We start from the raw sequence: 23,648 nt of genomic DNA, 5'->3' as shown, positions 1-23,648 counted from the left end.
CTCTTGTATTTAAAACTCCTACTTTAGCTTTTTTTTATGCTCAATCTCTTAGGAATTCTGTTAACTTCATTGACTACTCTTCGTAGTTTCTTATCGTGTGACTACTCAACATTTATAATTCCATCTCCGTTAGAGCTTTGACTTTCTCTTCCCATCTAATTTTAACTCTAAAAAGAAATTTTCCTAATTTATGCAGATTGCTGGCGTTTAGGTGACCATTTTTTATAAGCTGCTATAGCGTTTAACCATTTGTTATGTATAATCTCTGCATAAATAATAAGGCCATGAAATTGCATCTACTTGATTATTTCACTCACATTGGGATTATAGGTAAGATAAATAAAAATTAACACAAATTGCATAATTGTTACGATTATAATCTTGATTATGATGCTTTTCGACGGACTGTCTATTCTCCTATAACCAATAAATAATAATAATAATAATAATAATAATAATAATAATAATAATAATAATAATAATCCGTGGCGCCACAGCCTGTGAAGGGCCCAGACCGACCAGCCGGCTGCTGGCCTCACGCCCACATTCCGAAGCAGAGGTGGACTATCATCCAACCAGAATGGAGGTATTGTGTGGTTAGCACGATGATCCCTCCAGCCGTTATAGCTGGCTTTCGCAACCGGTTTTGGCTACGTATCGTATCTCCCCAAGTGCATCACGATGCTGGGTGGGCACCTTCCCATACACTGACGGAAATTTCATGAGAAAATTTCTTCCTCCATGAGGACTCGATCCAGCGTGCATTCCGTACGCGAGTCCTAGGCAGAAAGCCTTAGACCACGACGCACGGCGCATAAAGTCGAAGTTTCTCACCTTATGGACAGAGAACATCTAAGACAAAGTTTATCCCTGAAGTCCACTGTGAAAGTGATCGCTATTGGGAAGCTAGAGACCTAATGAGACAATGAAATAAAAATATAAAAGAGTTTCTCGCCGTTTGAAATGGTCCAATTCCCGCAGAAAGCCTATATGTTACAAGCCAATGAGATAAAGTCAGCGATTAAGATAGGCATATGTTATTGACATTGATTCGATGACTTTAAGTTCAGATAGGCAGAATGCTTTTTTTCCTACACAAAAACGCTAGAAACAGCTGTGTTGTGAAGGCGTCAAATTCCATTGCCGCATCCGGTATAATGTTATAGTGCGTGTAATGGAGAAATATCTATTTTAGGCATTTTTCATTACAGAAACATCTGTTACAACAGGTGTAACGTTGCTGGTGAAGTACAGAAAATCTCTGTGTTGTGACAGGGGAATGAAAGTGGAGAGTATCCTACTCGTTGGGGTTCTTACGAACGGTTAAATTCACGTGACTGACCTTCTTGTTTACAGGGCCCTCATGAGTAGGATTCTATTGTCATCTATTTGTTTACCCGAATTTTAAGGTAGATCCAAGTTCCAACTTTCGAAACGTTGTGAGTTTCGTATACGTCAGGAATTGAAAGAATACGAGCTGCATCTCTTCTAATTATGCTACCATTACTTTTCTCCACATTTATATCGGAAAAAAATATTTTGCATATTTCCATAAAATTAAGTTGAAATCAAAATAAAGAAGAATATATATTATCTAAATCCATCTTGTTTAGGTAAAACTAGAGGAGGACATAATATTACTGCTTTTATCTTTAGGGGTCTAATTTTTAGTTTAATACCTATTGTCAACGAAAGTAACAAAAAATGAATATTTGTAAGATTATACTAACCATGTCAACTTAGGTTTTTGACCTTTGATGTCTATACGAACATAGTGGGTGAATCGAAACATCTCCACTTACATAGCTGTAACTTATTTTTTAGTATTTATCTAGCCAGAAGAGAGGAAACGTTTCCTTCTGTAGATCTCTCGTACGTGGAATAATAAAATTTAATATGCAAGTGACAGCGTAATATGATTTTGTCGGTACGCTTTATCTCAAGTTTCAAAATCTTATATAGTCTGACAACTCGTCTGCTATGTGTGTAGAGTTTCCAATTCACGAAGGCTCGTTTAGAACACAGAGAAAGACGAACTGTATCTAATTTAGCTTGTCGAAGTCGACTTTTTCTCTGTTCTCTTCATTCATTTTTCTGTTTCCATATTTCTTTCTCTCTCTGCAATGTCATCATTTTTATTCTCCCACTTACCTCGTTCAATTCTCCTTGCACTTGTCATCATTCTTGTTTTCGTTTGTCTCTCGTAAGTATGAGCAACATAGTTTGGAAACTTAGGAAATTTTATAGCATTGTTTTCATCAGTAAAGTTGTGAAAAGTTGGTAATGCTCCGCACAGTGTCTTCCTTTCTCAATCGACTGTGTTATAAATTCTCGTCCACTAACTAGATCTTTGCGGATAACAAAACTCTCACGTTTTATGCGTATGACCATAGAAGTCTGAAGTGAAGTTGGAGTAAAATAATTAAGAAAATATTACCAAAAAATTGAGTGAATTCTGAAATAATAATAATAATAGTAATTATTATTATTATTATTATTATTATTATTATTATTATTCGTTACATAAATCGGTCAGTACTGTTCTGAACAATATCCTGTCTAAATCATATAATATAGAAAAATCTTTCGTTCAGTAGGTGTTTGCAGGTAACAGAACTCTAATTTTTTAAATTTATCTTCATCCAAGTGTGCAGAAAATTTGGAGTAAATTAGTTAAGGAAATATCATCAGACAATATTTAATGGATTCTGAAGATTGAGAAATGAAAGTGATACTCACGTGAAAGTTTTATCACTAAAGAAAGTGAATCAGCTGTTTTTTTCCCCCCCTTTTATTTTGAAACCGCCTTAATAGTAAAAGTATTAGCTTATATAAGCTTGCAGTATAAATGATAAATAAATTATCCGTGGCGCATAGCCTATAAAGGGCCTAGGCCGACTAGCCGTCCACATGCCTTAGCAGAGGTGAACGTTCATCCAACCAGAACAGAGGTATCGTGTGGTTAGCACAATAATGATTCTTCCAACTATTAGGATAGTAGGTTTTCGTAACCAGTTAATGCTGCAATGGTAGATCACCAAATTCATCACGATGGTGGGTAGGCACCGGTTCCTTACACTGGCCGAAATTTCATGAAAATATTCTCTTTCCTTGAGAACTCTAACTACGTAGTGTGAATTCCGTAGCACTACGCCTAGGTGTGATGCCTTCGATGTTATTCGTAGAAATTGTCTTAACGGAAGATTTGGATACTAATGAATTTGTCGTGGTGGTCCTGTTACACGCCAGCCATGTCACCTGACCTTAGACAGATGAAATTAATTTCTTTGTGAGGGCAATTAAAAAGCTTTGTGTACAAGACTTCTATTGAAATTGAGCTGGCCCTTGTTACTTGTACACTATTCTCGCTACAGGATGTTTATTTCGGTATTCAGTATTGGCTTAACTGGTTCAAGCGTGAAGTATCCTGTAATAAAATGGCTTACATATCTCTGAAGGAATCCGCCATTAAAGAAGGCTTGTCTGTTTACGTTTAAAATACAAGAATTGTCGGCGTCTCAGACTCTGAGTACATCTGTAGTTGATAGTCAGTGCGGTATTTGAGTTTGTGCAAAATGCACGTCCAACTTAATCGTAAACATTTGCTACAGTGATCGACGTTTTTGTGTCCATTACGCATTACTGCGATAACACTTGAACCTCACTTCTTTATTTATTTACTTACTTACTTATTTATTTATTTTTTTATTTATTTATTTATTTGTTTATTCTGGTGGAGCTAAGGCCATGAGGCCTTCTCTTCCACACCACTAGAAATGCAATATAACAACAAGAGAAATTATACACTTAAGGGGATATGTCAATGAATTTATTTATTCACCCATACTTTTCTGCTAGAGTCAGGTCTTTTAATGGAAACCCAGCATTCTCATATGTTTCCTATTTTCTGCCTTCCTCTTAGTCTCTGCATATGAATCATGCATCTTAATGTTGGCTATTATCATGTGAAATGATCGAAAAAAAAAATTTTCTGTAATGTTTAAAGATTAGATTGCAAAATTTTATTATGAAATTGCATCAGGAAGTGGCTCAAAATAATTATTCAATGTCATGGTGCCACACCACTCATCTTTATAATCCTAAACTTTACATTTATTTGTTGGAAAGTTACAATTTTCTGTAAGTAAGAAACGTTTTCTCAAAAACGATTTGAGATAAAGTAATGGAATTTTGCACATCTCTTTATTATGCAATAATATAAATTTCCCTATTGGGAGATTTTGTGTGTCAATTTAAAGTACTTTACTTTTAGATAAGTTGTAATATTTTATATATTTTAATTACCTTTAAATAAGTAGTAATATTTTATATATTTTTATTATTTTTATTTAAGTAGTAATATTTGTTATATTTTTTAATAATACATATTAAAAATTACATAAAAATCAAATTATATTTTAAAATTTTGTGTACAGGAATGTGTTATATATATGGGGAAAATGTGTGCAGAGTTTTACATACATGTCTGTAACAGGTCTTGAGAAATTGTTCGTTATTTTCTGTAATATCATATTAGGTTAGGTCGGTTCATAGCTGGACTTTCTGTAATGCTACGAAATTGTAATAAGACCCACAATACATAAATTCACTTTAAATAATCATACCAAATTTCAAATCGTTTGCTCAAAAACTGTGGTATCTGTGATCAGTTAAATACTTATAACAATACATTTGGACAGACGTCTCCTCTTAGTCGGGTAAGAGGCCATTCGTGTCTATAAATTTCTAGTGGTACTTTGGAAATGAAGTGTCTAATTACACACGTCAACCACAAAATATTGTTCTATATGCAAAGCCGCATGGCAACTGTAGATACTACGCAATGCAGGTGGTATTTCGACAGCGAATATATTCTTTAAAATCTTAGAGCAGCACACGTGTCACGTTCCCTTACTTCTCACGTCTTCGTCGCTCCCCGTAAACCGAGTGAAATATTCAGCACGCCTCACTTGCGTGTCATACTCCACTTCCCGGCCGTCACTGTGTTTATCTCTTCCATTTTTCAATCTACTTTTGTAAGACAAGAGTCAACATCGAAATGCTGTCAAGTCAGAGCTGTCGACAATCTACCAGAGGTTCCAAATATTTTATATTCATAGCCGATGTTCAGCTTTACTTAATAAAAGCGCGTTTTTCATCGGCCGATGACAAATTAGCTGTTTATATCCATGCAATTTGTAGAGAAATTCTCCGATATTCGACCTCCAAATAGAGGTACAGTTCGAAACCTTGTCATTAGATTAAGAGAAACGGGATCGCTGAATTCTAAAATTCGTATATGCCAAAACGAATGGTTCTAACAGAAGCAAAACTTGATGATCACTTGAACGTTCTCATAATAAATCTTTACGTCGTGTTGCACAAGAAATAGGCGTATCTAAAACTTCAGCCCATGCGGCTACTAAACTTTTAAAATTGAAGCCTTACAGAGTTACCGTAGTCCAAGAATTATGGCCGCATGACAACGAAAGTCGAGTGAATTTCGGTAATGTCTGAATGATAATGGTTACCGCTTTCAGCAACTACTATAACACAGGTTAGTGAAATAAAATGATGATGGTGTGGATGCCATTAATTAATGAAAGTTATATGAGTGCAATACGCCGGAGATCTAAAACGCCGCGTGTTACCTTTCGCTCTACAGGCTTGCTCCCAACCGCGTTCTTCGGATCAAGCGTGACGCGACCGCAATGTACAGTGTGTAACGAAAATAGTAGGCAAAACTTCAGGTAATGCCGGAAATGCCTGGTTACCGCGCTACAGGGGTTACAAGGAGGATCATTGTGCATTACAAAACTTAGATATTAGTTGATTAATGTTTTAGTCTATGTACATTTGTTTTCAGGAACTGTTAAAAATATCCACCTCTTGCCTGAATACAGGCCGCAGTCGCATTGACGTCCGGACCTGCTCCCAAATTTCTGGCGTAGCACGTATTGTTGCTCAATTCGCACACATTTCAGTCTGGATGTACGTAGACATCTTAATGCAACATTCCCTGGCCGATGGATAAGGCGAGGTGGAACAACTGCTTGGTCTCCACGCTCACCAGACCTCAACCCACTGGACTTCTACTTGTGGGGGGGCACTTGAAGTCGCTTGTGTATTCGACTCCTGTGAACGATGTGGAAACTCTCCGCCTACGAATTTAGCGACACTCTCGGACAATATGTGCTACGCCAGGAATTTGGGAACAAGTCCGGATGCCAACGCGACGAACTGCAGTCTGTATTCAGGCAGGAGGACATTTTGAACAGTTCCTGTAAACAAATGTACATAGACTGAAACATTAATCAAGTAATACCTAAGTTTTGTAGTGCACAATGTTCCTCCTTGTAACCCCTACAACGCAGCAACCAGGCATTTTCGGACCCATGTTCATATAATCGTTTTTTTCTTCTTCTCTATATATATGACGAATCCATACCTGAAGTTTTGTTCACTATTTTCGTTACACTCTGTATATACAGAATAAATAACTTTTGCGTTTTGACGCGTCATTAAATAAAATGCCACTACTAATGTTGGCAGTAGATTGCAGAAGTCTTATTACAATCAATTCGTAAGCACTTGTAAGTATTGGGAGTCATGTTATATCTCCGAAAAGGAATCTAGGATACTTGTACTTTAGAACATGATGTTACATGGTTAATTCGTAAGCACTTAGGTTTGGATTAGTGTTATTTCTTATAATTAAAACTAGAAAACTTGGTCTTTTTTATCGTTGCGTTACACAATCAATTCGCAAGCACTTTAAAGTTTAGGATCCATGTTAACTTTCTGAAATAGAATATAGAATTTCGCGGATCGTTGCGACATGTAAATTGTAACTTGTAGAAAATTTCGCAATTGGATCGGATGTAGGCGAATGTCTCCCGCATGGACGCTGTTGCAGAACTCGACTAAATAGAATTATGGGCAGTGAGTGTAACGCGCTGTTGACGAGGCGGCTGTTGGTAGACAACTCCCGGGGCCTGCCGAGAGGCTTACCTCGCGACAAGAGGGGAGACATGCGGTCGATATTAATCGCCCTACAAGGGGAGGAACATCTAAAGCAAAGAATATTAAGATGTAACCTGATTTACACTGCAGAAATTCATGTAATGAAGGTTTTAGAATTTATGTTCTGCATATCACAATGAAAACTTGTAATTGCGTAATATATTAGCCAAACACTTGCAACGCCTTACTATGGTTCGAGTATGAATGTATTCGGCTTCAATTTAGTGGTTGAAATATTGTAATTTGTAGCTGGAGTCTGAATTTTACGTGAAATTACCCTAGTAGTATAATGCGATACGAGTATGGTAAGTGCATTATAACTAGGGGGCAGATGTTGATGAAAAGGCATCTCATTTTTCACATTAGGACGATGCCTATTAATATAGAAATCATTTCTATGTTAATATCAACGTAAAAATTAATTTTTTATATTGCAGTTTTGACGTTTTTGAACTAAAGGTCATTTTCTACATTTTTTTTCTGACTTTTTTTTTGTTATTTTTAATATTTTGAAGAACTTTTAGATCATTTTGAATGAATTTTACTTCTTCCTTTACATATAGGCCTCTTTAATCTTTTTCCAAGCAAACAGATGGGTACTAGGCCCTGCTAGTAATTACCTACTCAATAACAGTGAAGTTTGAATTTTATAGTTCGGAACAAACTCTAAAATCCATCCCTCATTTCACTCAAGACTTCACCTCACACAACACAACAGAAGTAACATAAAATTATTGAAAACAAGCTTAGTTTAAGTGAGGGCTACTGTTCTTTTTTCCTGCACGAGGGTGTCTTTATAATTTATGTTTGGAATGGGGGGAAACTTTGACCATTTCCTGAACAATAGGACGTTGTGTCCCCAATATGGTTCGGAATGGATGTACTGCGGTAGACAGTATTTTTAACACAAGGACTTCAAGAATGCACGCTGCGCCCGCAATTTGTTTTGTCATTTACACTCCTCATCTGGAAGGTCTGGTAACAAAAGTGAAGAACGGAGGAGAATGAAGGCACTGACATGGACCACCCCTGATTGAAACACATTGCAAATCCTCATTAAAATTTATGGTTTGCCCTTAAAACTTTCATTTTGTTGCATGCTTTTTTCCTTTATCTTAATCAAATTCCAGGAGTTGCCTCCTCTCTCCGACATTTGCAGGGCAGTCATTGAAACAAGGTGACTAATTTTTAAGAAGTTGTGGTGCGAGTACGGTGAATAATATTTAAATGCCATTTTCTTTTAATTTCATATCATTTTTTCATTATTTTAAGGGCATTTTATTCATCATTTTAAGTAGATTTTTAGGTCATCAACATCCGCCCCCTAATTATAACAGAGTCGAGGAAACTGTTTGAAAAAACGAGGCAAAACCGAATGTTTTCAGTTTCCGAGATATTACGTGAAATTGTTGCCCACATACAGGTGGACTCCCATCAAGACTCGCTTCAAATTTTAATATCGTATCTGTACATCGGCTCTGCAGGATTGGTTTCAATCTCCGTAATAATCTATTTCGCTTCATACACATACGCAATCAAGGGAGTGACCTTTATAGTTGGTGTCATAGATCTTGAAGCCGCTTTGTTCAAATGCGTTGTTTTGTGGTAGAGTTATTCTCGTCTGTTTTCACTCCAGAGTTAACCCCACGGGCAGGGGGCGTGCCTCACCGCTCTTTAAGAGTCATTGGTCTGTGTAATGCCCTTAATTGTCGTAGGTGTAAACCAGGCGTCCTCACGACGCCATGTTACGTGAACCCCGTCCCACGTCAGTCTAGCGAAGGTTTATATAAAAAAAACTAGAAAGTTAACCCTGTTGACCATTGGCAGGATCTAAAAATGGTTCTACGTCGTTACAACTGAAATGGTGGCGTTCTGGACACAGACGTCGTTTGCAGCAAAATACACGTTAGCAAATTTTAGTCTTGGATAAATTCAGATTGTAAGTACGTAAGATTTTAATCAGAAACTTCGAAGTTCCACGTTCAGAATAACATTTAAAATAATTATGAGTCGCTGGTATATTTTCAACCCTCCAAAAGTCGAAAGACGCACAAAATAAGACTTCAACTTGATATTTTCTAAATTAATGTTGTAATAACTGCAAGTGAAGTAGCCTTTTTTATTGCATATTCATACTTCCCGTGACTGAGATATTCGGTCCTGTGAAGGATATTGTGTGGTTACATAAAGCATACTTATATAGAGGTTTTCGAAGGTAAGAGGTAACTGTAATTGCTCATATTTTCTTCATTTTATACATAATCTTAAAAATTCTGGCACTGGTATATTACACAAAAAATTGGATTTTTTTTTGCATCACCAACCATTGCCGTAACTTTATAGTAGATGTATATGTCCACCATTTTGTTTTTGTACATAAGTAAAAGCCTCTTGCTCTATACAATGCTGTGTTCTGGAAAAATCTGCCACGGTGCTCGCGATGGAGTCCTTCAACTCATCAATTTTGTAGATTTGCTTAAGAACTTTCCTTCAGCTAGCCCCCCAACCAATAATATGCTGGCCAAGTTACACGAAAGTGCCTACTGATAACACGGCCACCAGAACAATCAGAAACAAAGAAAAATTGTTGTCATGGCGATACAAGACTTCCATTTTTGTAATAATAATTTTTAAGATTGTGTAGAAAATAGGCTATGGCAATTAAAGTTACAGCTTACTGTTGGAAAAACCTTATAATAATCTGAAGAATCACTATCATTGCAAGACATATATAAACAACTGACTTGGGACTCAGAGAGAACCCAATTTGGCATTTTATAGGTAATTATTTATATTAATGGTAATTTAATGGAGTAACACGTGCAAGAATGCCCTAAGTGAAAATAATCGGTGAGGTTCTTTCTTGTTAAGAAATGAACTTAATATACCTGATAATAGTTTGTAGTCTGATAGTGATTCGTCCGTCGGATGGGGACGTTAAGCCTGACGGCCCCCTTGGTGCTATTCGACAGGAGAGGCTACGAGCCGGCACCAGGTTTCCCCTTCTCCCTTCTTCATCTTCATCATCATCACTCATTCCAGATACTACACTTACACGTACACGACATAACTCTCCACAGATACTACACATGTATAGTGTGACCCGCCGAAGTGATGTACAACTATAAAATGGGTCACGGTTCTGCCATCTATCCGCAATATGCGGAACCCGAATCACGCAAGTGAAGTGGGTAGGCATTGTACGTACACACACACACACCCACACCCACACACACAGTTTGTTGTCTGTCTCGTTATACCACGCGGTGTTTAGATTTTCATATGCCAGCCACCGGCATAGCTCAGTCGACTAAGGCGCTTTGCCTGCCGATCCGGAGTTGCGCTCGGGCGCGTGTTCGATTCCCACTTGGGCTGATTACCAGGTTGGGTTTTTTTCCAAGATTTTCCCCATCCGTAAGGCGGTTGTCAGGTTTTCTTTCGCGAAATTCTCGGCCTCATCTCGCCATATACCATCTCGCTATCACCAATCCCATCGAAGCTAAAAAGTGAAAGAGTTAAGAGGGTCTACTACATAGTGAAGAGATATGGGGGGGTCCTGCTAAGGGTCGTGTATCACGTCATGATAGTATTGTAAAATAAAAGCTCAGTGGAAACAGCTGTGAGAGATCATTTTAATGAATGTAAAGCTGTGGGTATGTCTTCTTCTGAAAGGACGTTTCGTATAGTTCCATGTACTAGGGTGCTGTCCCTCACTGTGACTCGTGTAATAGTACATACGGTTACGAAGCCAGTGGTTCGGGTTCAATCCCCGGCAAGAAAGTGGAGTTCGTATAGTTTTGTTTTCCTTCCACGTGGATTGGGTATAGCCTATGTGTGCGCTCTTTATCTTGAGCTTGTTCTGTATTGCCTTAAATGGTGACCAAGCAATGCTAATCTCCGAATCAAGAGGTTTGCTAGGTGCAACTTGCTTGTGAGAACAATAATTTTGAACATCATCCTTGTATTTAATAAATATCAATTACGTAAATTATTAAGATATAAATGTTTGAGTGTCTTGAAATATAGAATAAGTTGGGAATTAAGGTCTCCGGCGCGGTCTAGGAGTAGAGAATGTGACTCGTACCTCGAGGCTGCGGTAGATCGTAGGTTCGATTGCCCCTTTTGCTGATCACATGGTCGGGTCTTTCCGAGGCAAATGTCATGTAATATCATAATGTCGAATCTTGGGAATTCTCCTCACAATCACTAATTCCACCGACTCTAAGTAACCTAGCAGTTGATACAGGGTAGTTAAATAATTAGAGATTAACGTTGAATACGTTTTCTTTCGTCGTGCGTTATTAATGGACGAGAAAAAGATCTCGCCCGGGATCGAACTCCGCTGATGTTGCTGAAGAAGTTATCTTATCTCGGCTCTGAATGCTTACAACAATGGTAGGATAATTAATGGTTCTGCGGAGAGAGATTAGGCATGGAGAAAAGTCGAGGAAGTGAAGATGGGTGGGAACACATTAGGTCTGTAAAAACGAGAAGTAAAGTCGGATATCCGACACACAGCCGTCCAGTCTTAAGACGAAAGTGGTACAACTAAAGAAAGAGATATAGCAAAAAAAGGGACTAGCAAACGGCGGGGATAAGAGAGGGGAAAGAAATAAAATAAAAAAGCCGATTCTGGATAATGGGATTGTTGGGAAATAAAGTGGAAAAACTCGTCGGAAGTTAGGAGGAGAAGTGAGAGGAAGTGTAACTAGAAAGGGAAGGCGTAAGACATTGACAGATTGCAACAGTCAAGCCCTTTTCGTGGCCTTGGTGTGATACGGATCTCACAAGAGCAATACGGATTCTATGAGGACTCCCCTCAGCCATCTTTATTGAAACTGGACAGCAAGAAACTTGCCTTACCGCAGCTTCGTAACTGGTAGACGGAGAAGCAGTCTTCGGCAAAGCAAAACGGCTGCGTGGATGCTTTTCTGAGTACTGTATTTTCGTTGTCGTTGTAGGTTCTTTGTTTCATTATTTTCAACATATAATTGACGTTGAATGAAGCAATCAATAAGTGTGGTATTGCTCGTGGCAAGTGATTGGTTTATGTAGCTTACAAGCAAACGTTCTGATGGGGGCAGATAAAAAAAGTTAATTTTTTCTCTTCCACCATGTTAATAATGTCAAAGGAAGTGCTTATACAAATTTTGGCCACTCGACCGCAATTACGAGGCCGTCCAGAAAGTGATCTTCCCTGGGGCCGTTTATAGAAAAAAGCACAATTGCATGGAAATATTTATTGAAATAGATACAGCAATTATTGCGCTATTTGTCAACATATCCCACACTGGAATTGAGACATTTGTTATACAATGGGATCAATTTTTTGTGTCGTAGAAATCAGCCGCCTTAGGTCGGAACCGCGTTTAACTGCGTCTGCATCTCTCTCTCTCTGTCGAGCCCATGATATGGGAAATGTCTCTATTCCGATGGAAAATATGTTCAAAAAAAGCTCAACAATTGCTGTGTCCCAATAAATTTTTCCAACGAAATTGTTTTTTTTTCTGTTAACGGCCTCTGGCGAACATATTTTTTACGGCCCTCGTAACTGCGGTCGAGTGGCCAAAATTTGTATAAGCACTTCTTTTGACATTATTAAGATGGTGGAAGAAAAAAAATTAACATTTCTATCTGCCCCCATCAAAACGTTTGCTTGTTAGAGGTGACTAGGGCTAGGATTCTTAGGTAAATAAATATTTTATTTGCACTGTAATAGAAACTCGTAATTGAGTTTTAAATGTCGGACAAGGTCACCTGAGCATATATTTTAAACTTTATTTCACATAAAAACACATACTTTGACTTTTTTATGTAAATACATATTTTCAAATATTTACATAATACATAAAACACATAAAAATAAAGTTCTCATCAAATTATTTTCGACAAAAGACCCATTTCAGATTAATAATCACTTGAATGTTCAATGCAGTTGCTTAGACGTGACAGCTGGCAACTGTATCTCAGAATTGTCTGTGGAACTGCAGTCTGCTTTCTCATCAAAAGCGGTAAGAGTTGGCACCACTAAAAAATTGTATTGTAACTTACACACACAAACATTGATATGTCATTTAGTATTGCCGTATAAATTTATCATAACTCTGATTCAGAAGCAATTATAATTTCATAAACATCTGCTGCCTCTGTTTTCGTTTCCAATCATAAACATGTCTCTGGAGAGTGTATATTGTTTCTCAGTGGCCAGGGCGCTCTTTTTTCCCAGTACAAGGCAGTGTTCCGCGATAATCGTCAGTCATTTGTGAAGGACAACTTGAGGATGAATCTCATTGTGTACTGTAAATCTTTAGAAGTTGCCGAGACAGCATAATTTATACTGGTGTCTACTACATATTATTTATATTCATATAAAATAATTGAAACATAATTATTTTTTCCTTTCTTGTCACATATTTTCCCGATTTTTAGCACCTAAAAATCCGAGCACTAATCATGACATTCGGACATCCCATGAACATGTGAATAAAAGACTTTATAAAGTAGTAGTATTAGTGTATTTAACGACGTTTTTGACTGCATAGGGTATTCAGCATCCAAAATCAAGGTGGGTTAGAAATGTCTGACATATTTCTCTCGGAGCACTGTGTCACAGATAAGCTTCATTTACCTGTTGTAAATATACGACACAGACTGACAGCTTTACTTTCCTTTATGAGGAAGCCATGCGAAGAATTTTATTGCCCTCGAATCGGGTTTGAATCCGCGAACTTTATATCGAGGGGCAAGGAACCACCGAGGAAAACTAAACATAAATGGGAAAGGAGTTTAAATAAATTACACTTTGTGTTTAGGAAGCTTTGTAACAAAAAATATGACATACATTATTAAAATACATTAATTCGATTCAAGGACACTTGGCAAAGTCTGCTATCTCTTCCGTGTGCTTTACCGTACCTGTAAATAACTTAAAATTTTTCCAGAACTATAGCAGATAGTTGAACAAAAACTTTCATCGAACGTCGAGTTGATTGATACAATTAGTAGGATCATTTTCTTTCAATTAATGATAATTAAACACTGGTTTGAAAATTTCTATTTTTTTCATCTCCATTTTTTCAGAACTTAATGAAAAAACAATTTTATAGACCTTGTTTATTAGTAATTTGATAATGCATCCATAGATAATTGCTAACCACTAGGATCGCTAATATTGCCTCATTACAGACAATGAGAAATAGTACCGTCACACACTATTGTTCCTAGCACCCTCACAACTCAAGCTTCGTAACTACTGTATATACTAGACTGTGCTATTACTATTATTGCTACCACCGCCGCCGCCGCTGACTTTCAAAACATAGTATTTATACTCCAGTAGAAATGAAAACTGTAAAGCTCGATTCAGATTATACGGAACATCAACGTCATTGACCGTCACCGTCACCGTCACGTCCAATGCAAACTCATTCACGTTTAACGGCAAGTGACCGTCAATTTGCCGGCGTCATCAAGAATAGAGAAGTAGTCTATGCTCTCAAACAATGTCGTAGCTACTATGTGAGACAATCAATTGCACTGTAATTTTTTAGGATTCATTATATAAATGTCTAAGGAAAGCATAGAAAAAATTTGCAATCAAAATCTTTTTTTGGACAGTGAGAAAAAAAATACTAACTTCGAAATCACCCGTTCAAAATAGACATTGACATATCAAAAGTTAATAAGCGACAAACTTTTATATTTTTCACGTTAGATGGGGTCAAAGCGAGAGAAATGTTTAGAAAGAATGGAAGTTACTTTGAGAAGTGGCTGATATTCAAAACCTGTAACGGTTTGCGAGTTTAATGGAGGGGTTTGCGTGGCGAACTTTCTTATGCAGAGAGACAAATTTTGTCTCTTAGAACTGCGGATTCTCATAGAAATCATCGCTCTGAGTGTAGCTGTCTAGCAGAAAAAAATCGTCAACGTATAGGTTCCGTCACGTCAAAACATTCTCCTCGATAATCCCAGACGGTCCGTGCCGTTGACGGTCCGTGAAGTTGCCTGTATATGAAGAGTCCACTGCAAGAACGATGGATGTCATTTGGAACACATTTTGCAGGAGACGCAATTGAAAGCTTGAAATGCTTAGCGCTCAAAGCTTAACTGAGATTTTCCGATCATTACTGGACAATGACTATCAGTGTTAATGCCATATAACTCTCTATATACATTCTATATGTCTTAAGCTATGCATTGACAGTCTTGGTTCATTTTCGACAAGAAAGTGACATCCATCATTCTTGCAGTGGACTCTTCATATGTGAACGTTACCATACAAAACGCGTTGTACAATGTTTTGCTGTAACGCTGCTGGTCCGTGACGTGACATTGATGTGACGTAGGTTATAATGTGAATCGAGCTTAACAGTGAAACATTTTCAACCTACGTAAACCTCTTATCGACACCAGACATTCCCAGTAGCGAAATGCCCCCTTCTAATCTGCCCCCGAGTACGAGCTTCTGCTCTTTCGGGCTGCAATGCCTAATGTAATGTAAACATAGTGTATTAGATAAATAAATTTGAAATTGGAAAAAAAAAAAATCAGGATGGCTGAAGGTCACGGCACGGAATTATGAAGTTTTCATTGGCATTGTGCGAGGTTTTCATAGTCGGCGTCGTTATCACATCTACCATCGCCTTTGCATTTTTATTTATCATTCATCAGGCAGCCGTTGTGTTCCTTTTCATCAGTAATGACACTTTTGTAATGAAATGAATGTAATGCTTCCTGCGCAGTATGAGGTAGCATGTTATGTCTTGGATCGAGCCATTAATTCCATCGTGAATTTCAAGTCTCAAAGCCCTGTGTTTCTGCACGCAAAGTGCTTTTTCTCTATCGCTTGAAACAGTACGTATCGGAAATAAAAGGTTACACCACGCGTGGGAAAAACATTGGCTTGTGTAGCACAAACAAGGCAAGAAATTAATTAATATTTCACATGCTAGTCGCAGATATCGAATAGGAAATAATACTGTGTTGACCTTATTTCCTTCTATGTGTTCTGATATAATTACGATGTTTATCTTTTCCTTTTGTCTTTTATTTCATTGGTAAAGTTCCTAGAAAAGGAAATGTTAAAACTACTGGTTACAGTATTTTTTTTAATCAATACTTGGTACTTTGAGTAGAAGACAAATTTCGTCTAATGTAAATGTCGCTATGATTGTATACTCATTGATGTGTGTGAATCTGAGGCTATTTACTGGCTGATTTCAGTCTCGTCCTAAATGCTAACAAGAAACCTGTTTTGCAATAGAAAACAAATTGTGCTGGTTATAATACTTTTATTATCTTCCCTATTTTGTCATGAATACTTCTTTACCGAAGGCACAAAGAGGTAAAATGTCACATTTTGTGTGTAACTGGAAGCAATGATGTCATGCAATGATAACAGTGCATCCGGAGTAGTATTACAAAACGTTAACATTGAAACAAATAATGGTTATAATACTTTTATTATCTTTCCTATTTTGTCATGAATACTTCTTTACCGAAGGCACAAAGAGGAAAAATGTCACATTTTGTGTGTAACTGGAAGCATTGATGTCATGCAATGATAACAGCGCATCTGCAGTAGTATTACTGTCGGTTTATGTAATGGTAGTAACATCAAGGCGCCATGTACTGCACAAACACAAATGTAGGACGAGATCGCATCGTACTAAAGGAAAACAAATTAAACAATTGGACGAATTATTTCATACGAAAGGATAAGGTTCACTAACTAAAATATGTATAATTAACCCAACATAATTAATGCACTAATATAATATGTTCCCCGTGTCAAATTCCACCGTTACTCCATTACTCATACGGTGCTATGTAGCTCAGCTCTAATGGCGCATCAAGGGCAACGCCTACTCGCGACTAGAAGAAGTACAGCAGTGATGTCAAAGCAAGCGCATTTTTCTGATCTTGACGTCGTGCGCGGGCATTAAGCGCTAGGTATGCTAGGAGGAATAAGCAACCTGAGTTGGATTAAGAAAACAGTGGTGCACAAACTTCAAACGGAAAGTGAAATTTTATGTAATTTTTATATGCCTTCTTTCTATTTTTTATTTTCTATATTGTCTGTAAAACAAAAGTACTAACACCTATTTCTTAGCCTAATATTACAGTTGCGTTTTAAACGTTAATAACATAATAAAGAGTAAAGACGGAATATTCACACAAATTTCATAATAACTACAACTATACTGTACTAAGTGAATTAAACACATCATTCATAAAGAAAGTGTTATCCCAAAGAAGACACTGAATATGACATGATAAGTTGAAATTGATATTGATGGTATCTTTAGCTTTATAAAAGTAATCAAAATGATATTATAGTACAAAGCAAAGTTGTCTAGGTATATGTTTTAACTGTAACTAATATTACATAATAAAACTCTTATCGCATTATGCTTTCAGGTGGTATTGGTGCGCAACTTTCTGTTATCAGAATATCGAAATTTGCTGAAGCTATAGAGCTGACGTTTTACCAACACATAAGCACATAGCCTATATTTTGTTTGTGATATAACAGTATTTGGTTTGTTAATTCATTTCCTTACAAGCATTTTCCATGCGAATATTTTCAAACATTTTGATACACTATCTTCATTAATACGTATTTACGATATATTAGATTTACGAAAACATTGTTTTAATATCTGTAAGGCTACTAAACAAACATATCTGAAAATTTCACTTTTCTGTAAAAAAGTTGAGAGAATATTCCTTTTGAATAAAAAGCAAACTTGTGAAAAATGAGCATTAAAATAAAATTTACATTATTATAATGCACTTATACTTCTCAGACAAATCTAAAAATTAACATAGATACAGTTTTAAAAAGTTCTCTTCCCTTTATCCATTGAATCAGTGCTGGCCGCCCCTATATATAGCTCGACCAAGTGGCATAATATACTACCTCTTTCGTCTGTCTCTTTCATTTCCGCTGTAAAGCGCTCAGGATCTCCTGGGCTCTAAAGCGCGCACTTGCTCCTATGGGCATCAGTTGACATCACTGAACTACAGCTTCGGTGCGTCGCCTACGAAGTGGACACTTGGTTGAATGAAGACAGCGGCAATTTTGACCTGTAACCTCCCGTAGTCTCGCAGCACGCGGCATAGACAGCGGCATTTTCGATCTGTAACCTCCTGTTAGTTTCCGCGATGCACTGCATAGACAGCGCCAGTTTCTCTCTGTAACCTCCGGTGGCTATTTTGACTGTAACCTCTCGTTAGTTTCGCCGCGCGCGGAGTAGACAGCAGCGATTTCGATTTGTAACATCCCGCGTAGTTCAACGCAAATAACTTGTATTAATAATAGTATGCCCATTGGACAATTTATTATTATATTTTTATTTCATAATGAGTAGGCCTACTAACGAGTGTTACAGAAATTGTGGAAAGTTGCACTCTGTAAGATTTCAATCTTAAAAGCCTAATAGACGTATGGTCTTGAGGTTTTTGAAGCACCTACTTTCTATGAAACACGACTTGGAGATTTTTTTAAAGAATGTTCCAGTGATACACCAATTTCACCAAGATTTTGTTCTGTTAAAATCTCTCTTTTTAGGCTAGTAATTCTAGCGTTTAGCGGATCCCTTTCCCTTAATCCCTTAATCTAAGTACAAGTCTGTTTCTCTACTTGGAACTGGAACGCCAGGAAATTTCGGCTAGCATTCAATGGTCTAACAATCTAATTAAATGCATACACTCTGGAATTACAATTGAAAGAACACTAAAAATGACGACACGTCTTAATTTTTAAGAGACTTATCAATAGAATGTAGTATACGGAACTGAGCCAACGGCGAGGCTCAGAAGGTTAAGGCACTTGCCTGTCGGTCTGAAGTTGCGTCCGGCGTGGGTTCGATCCCCGCTTGGCTGATTACCTAGTTAGGTTTTTTCCGAGGTTTTCCGCAACCGTAAGGTGAATGCCAGGTAATCTATTGCGAATCCTCGGCTTCATCTCGCCAAATACCATTTCGCTATCACCAATCTCATCGACGCTAAATAACCTCGTAGTTGATACAGCGTCGTTAAATAACCAACTTTAAAAAAACTACGAAACTGAACTGTGCAACATTGATACGCATTACGTGCCCTTGAGTTGGCTTGGCATTAGCCGACTGTGATTCAACCCGCTCTTTCGGCCAGGACCTGAAGCGAACGCTTCGTGTATTTCCTTTCATAAACCGAAGTAGTTGCAGAGATCCTGTCTTGTAATCGTATTGCCTGTCTCAAACGCCACACAATCAGTGCTACAACCGCTTTAGTGAGCTGCTCTCAACGGGCTGAATTATAGCTTGACTGCGTTGGCTGTATTTTCCTAATTTCCCTTTTCTTTAGTCATTATAGCAGCCTGTTGTGTTCCTTACAAGCGTTGCTGGAATGTGTTGGGACGATGTCTTATTGCATGTCAGCACGCCTGCAGATGCTGAAAGATCAAATTAACCTCTGAGTAAAGGAGGTTAGACTTAAATGGATACATCAAATCTTTATTAGAAAGATTTCCCAGCTAATAGATACCGCGGCTGCAATCAGCGAGAAGGTTTCGCTGCTTGCTGCTTGCTAATTAATACATATAGAGGAAGGAATCTCGGGTGATTGATAAATAATGAAGGTAGTTATAACTAGGAACGTCGTTTATGGGATCCTTCTCGTGGAGTTTCTTGTTGATTGATTTAGCTAGGAGCTTCAAGTACCAATTCGTGTTCTCATTGCTCTGATAATTTGACTGCTAGTGATGAAACTTAGAAATTTCATTAACTGCTCGTGACTAATATCTCTGGAGAGCCGCATTACGCAGGGGAGTGGATTTGTAGCCGCGGAGGGGTTATTTCCCGAGACTCTTGTACCGCCGCATCTGTCAAGAGTCTAAGAAGTTGTTGATACTGCAGTGCAGTAGCGACCTAAGTGGTCTGAAAGAAAGAATGACAGGTTAATATGCCCGTTAAATGATCTATTGAATTCGAGTAATTTACCCTTCATGCTCTTCATTACTCTGCCTTTACTATATTTACCGTCACACCTTTTTTGGTCCGACTTGTGCTTCTTTTCACAATTGAGTTCTTATCCCTTATTATTACGATTCTATTTTCCATACGATCTAGGCCTATATGATAATCTCTCTGTCTCTCTCTCTCCTTTTCGAATCATATTAAGATATTTGACTTTAAAAAATCTGTCTTATTTTTTTACTTCTGACTTTATTTCTTAACCCTTTATTACTGTTGTTCTTAAAACTCATTTCACTTCTATCTGGCTTAGTTTCTGTTGTGTATGAAATAATTGATCAAACGACTGATCTGAATATTCTTACTTTTGCATTAAACCTATCAAACCTTAAACCTTTATTTTAACCGAGCGAGTTGGCTCATGCCTTCCGCGCGGGACTCGCATTCGGCAGGTCCGCGGTTCAAATCCCCTGACCGATCAACCTGACTGTGGGTTTTCCGTAGTTTTCCACAGTTACTTAGACAAATGCCGGATTGGAAATTTTCATTGTCACAGTCCATTTCCCTTCCTCTTTTCTATAGAAAAAGAATTTAGATTTCATATCATATATGTCATTCATCTTCATATCTCATTCCATAGGCATATTCAGGTCATGATACATGTCTTCATCTGCACACGGGAAGGGCATCTTCTCCGAAACCGTCTCTGGGTTCCAAGCCTTTCGCAATATCTCTGCCAGGATTCATTCCTTAAGAGCACTTCCAAGAGCGCTTTGAAACCTTGGAAGGACCGTTGAAATGGATTCTGTGCTGCTTGGTTACCTTGTCGGTATGAACTTAGGGAGAAGTGAGACGTAGAGGGCACATTGGGTGAGCGTGTGAGGAGTCTCATGCAGCCGGTGGGCTGGTACATCTCATTTTCATTCATCTCATAATTCGAGGTGCACAATGGGCTTCAGTCTGGCCGAAGTGCTGAAGTTTAGTTCCTGATGATACAAGGAAACTGATTATTGAAGTACCTAATTAAGATTTTAAAATTTTATGGAAATAATTAAAATATATTACATACATCAGTACACAATTTATGGTCTCGTGCCTAGGATTGGCGTTACGTAATGCGCCTTGGTTCGAATCCTCATATGGGAAGAAATTTTTTCATGAAATTTCGGCCATTTTATGGGGCCGCTGCCCACCCAACATCGTAATGAATTTGGAGCTACGCTATTGTTAGGTAGCGAAATCAGTTTTGGAAAACCAGCTATAATGACTGAGGGGCTCATGCTGACTACATGTTACTCCCATATTGGTTGGATGATCGTTCACATCTGCTGAGGCATGTGGACGTGAAGCTAGAACACGGCTGGTCGGCTTTGGTCCTTCATGGGCTGTCTCGCAAAGAATTAATTTTACTCAACTTAATGTAATAGACAGGAGAAATTACCTAAATAACTCTTTCGGTATCAGATGTCCTGAAAACCTGTATTTCCGAGAAAACCTCGAAATGATTTTCTTCTGCAGCATCAGAATACTGTGGCTTTATGGTCTGTATTTGTGAGGAAAAGAAAAGAATGAGAAATGGAAGTACGGACAACCCGCAAACCGTTTAATTAGTGTCCAGATACTTCGTTTGCAAAGTCATTATTTTGCTGCTGACTCATACAGACGTGGACAAATTATTAACAAAATTGACGATTTTTATGATAATTCTATTTACAAAATTTGACTTTTCAATTTAGACTACAGTTGACAATTTTGCATATTTCTATCATTACAGTAGATAGAAATATGCAAAATGTCAAATGTAGGCTATTCTAAATTGAAGAGTCAAATTTTGTAAAATATATATAATGAAAACTTCAATTTTGCTAATAATTTGTAATTATGCAAAAATGTCAACTGCAGTCTAAAGTGAAGGGTCAAATTTTGTAAAAATATATAATAAAATATCTCCAGTTTTGCTAATAATTTGGAACTATCCAAAGTGTCACCTGTAGTTCAAATTGAAGAGTCGAATTTTGTAAAAATATACAAAAAAAATCTTCACTTTTGCTAATAATTTGTAAATATGCAAAAATATCAATTGTAGTCTAAATTGAAGAGTGTAATTTTGTAAAAATATACATACAAATCTTCGATTTTTCTAATAATTTGGAAATACGCAAAGAAGTCAACTGTAGTCTAAATTGAAGAATCATACTTTCTAAAAATATATAATAAAAATCTCCAATTTTGCTAATAACTTGTCCACGTCTGTAGAATGGCTAAACCATTAGGAAGTAGTAACATTATTTAATTTTCGCTTTAAGGTTTTATTATTATTAAAATGACAGAGAGGACCGTCAATCTTATCTGCTGCAAGGCTACATTACCGGATGCACGCTTCTAAATTTATATTCTGTACACGAAATATTAAAGATATCTGTAAAAGCTCGTAATGTTGTAGAGACCTAGAATTAACCTCCCAAAAATTAATCGTTCTTGGCTAAGATTGAACCATCATATTTCGGATCACCTGGATCACTGAGGGCAACTGCTATCAGATATTCACTTGTGCAAATTTAACAAATTGCTGTATGGTGTTATAAAAATAGTTTCCATATACTGACAAGTGTTGCTCATTATCTTATCAAAATGAGAGACTAACGATGTTTTATTTGTTTCATTTCAGTGTGATAGTGAAGGTGAAGACGATAAGGTAAGTGCTAGAACTGAATGCTGCTGGGTGCTATTAACGGTAAGTGGGCTTAGTCACGGCTTTGTGTTTTGAGGAAATGTCATTGAAATATCTCTCAAGTGCTGCATTTATTTTCTGATAAATTTCTCCTGTTTACTACCGCAATGATAAAACACTTAAGAAGTACTTGAACATAGTTGTTGATCAGTTGCTAATCTTATCTCCAACTAGACGTTCAAATTCTAACAAATACTGCACGACCCATTTTAAGCTCTGATTGAAGGCCGAAATAAATTACAAAGCGACGTGTAATCGATTATTTTGGAGTGCGATTTATCTCGCTTTTTATTTATAGGGTGGAAGGTATTCAGTGACGGTCCGTTTAAGAGACGAACTCTTAACATAGTATGAATGGAAAAGTTATCGACCATTTTGTTTCTTTACGCTTGGATTTCCCAGAAATAACTATTATGCGTGGCAGTTTTTGATCCCATTATCTTGTAAACACATTTAGAAATACATATTTTAGAAACGTGTATACATTAGAGTTGTCAGTTTCAACAAATATTTTGTACATTTCTGTTAAGTTTACGGTTTAATAGTATTTCAATACTTTAATTTTATTAATAAATCACTTTAAGTAATGGATGTTTGTCAACGCTGTTACTGAAATTTACACACGTGCTTCATTCTAAGGCCAGAGTTCCGCAGGACGCAGTAACTTAGGTCGTAGAGCATTCTGCATAGCAGAGCGTGCAGCAGACAGTGCTTGCTAATATCTTTGCCCCTTATTGCTGGGAAGAAGGGGTGCCAGTGCTACTGAATTTACTGCAATGTTGCTATAGTGGGCGTTCCACTGAATGAAAAGAAATAACTCAAACTGATAAAAGGAAATTTCTGTTTCTTTTATCTTACAGATTCACTGTATGACGTTACTGCCACTAAACATCTTCCACTCGGTATATAGAGGCACACAATTTTGATTAAAAAATTGA

General features: G+C 37.3%; 1 protein-coding gene across 2 annotated transcripts in view; it reads left to right on the top strand.

Annotated features, from left to right (window-relative positions):
• Positions 1-23,648, top strand: part of LOC138714842 (autism susceptibility gene 2 protein homolog) — a 634,091-nt gene that overhangs the window by 322,246 nt on the left and 288,197 nt on the right. For both annotated transcript variants that reach the window (XM_069847029.1, XM_069847030.1), the window contains exon 5: positions 22,648-22,674. In XM_069847029.1, the coding sequence (XP_069703130.1) occupies positions 22,648-22,674 (27 nt within the window). The remainder of the gene's footprint in view (positions 1-22,647; positions 22,675-23,648) is intronic.

Source organism: Periplaneta americana, chromosome 15 (genome assembly GCF_040183065.1).
Source record: "Periplaneta americana isolate PAMFEO1 chromosome 15, P.americana_PAMFEO1_priV1, whole genome shotgun sequence".
Taxonomy (NCBI): Eukaryota; Metazoa; Arthropoda; class Insecta; order Blattodea; family Blattidae; genus Periplaneta; species Periplaneta americana.
The sequence above is the reverse complement of the archived record's forward strand: the minus strand, read 5'-3'. Positions and strand labels throughout refer to the sequence as shown.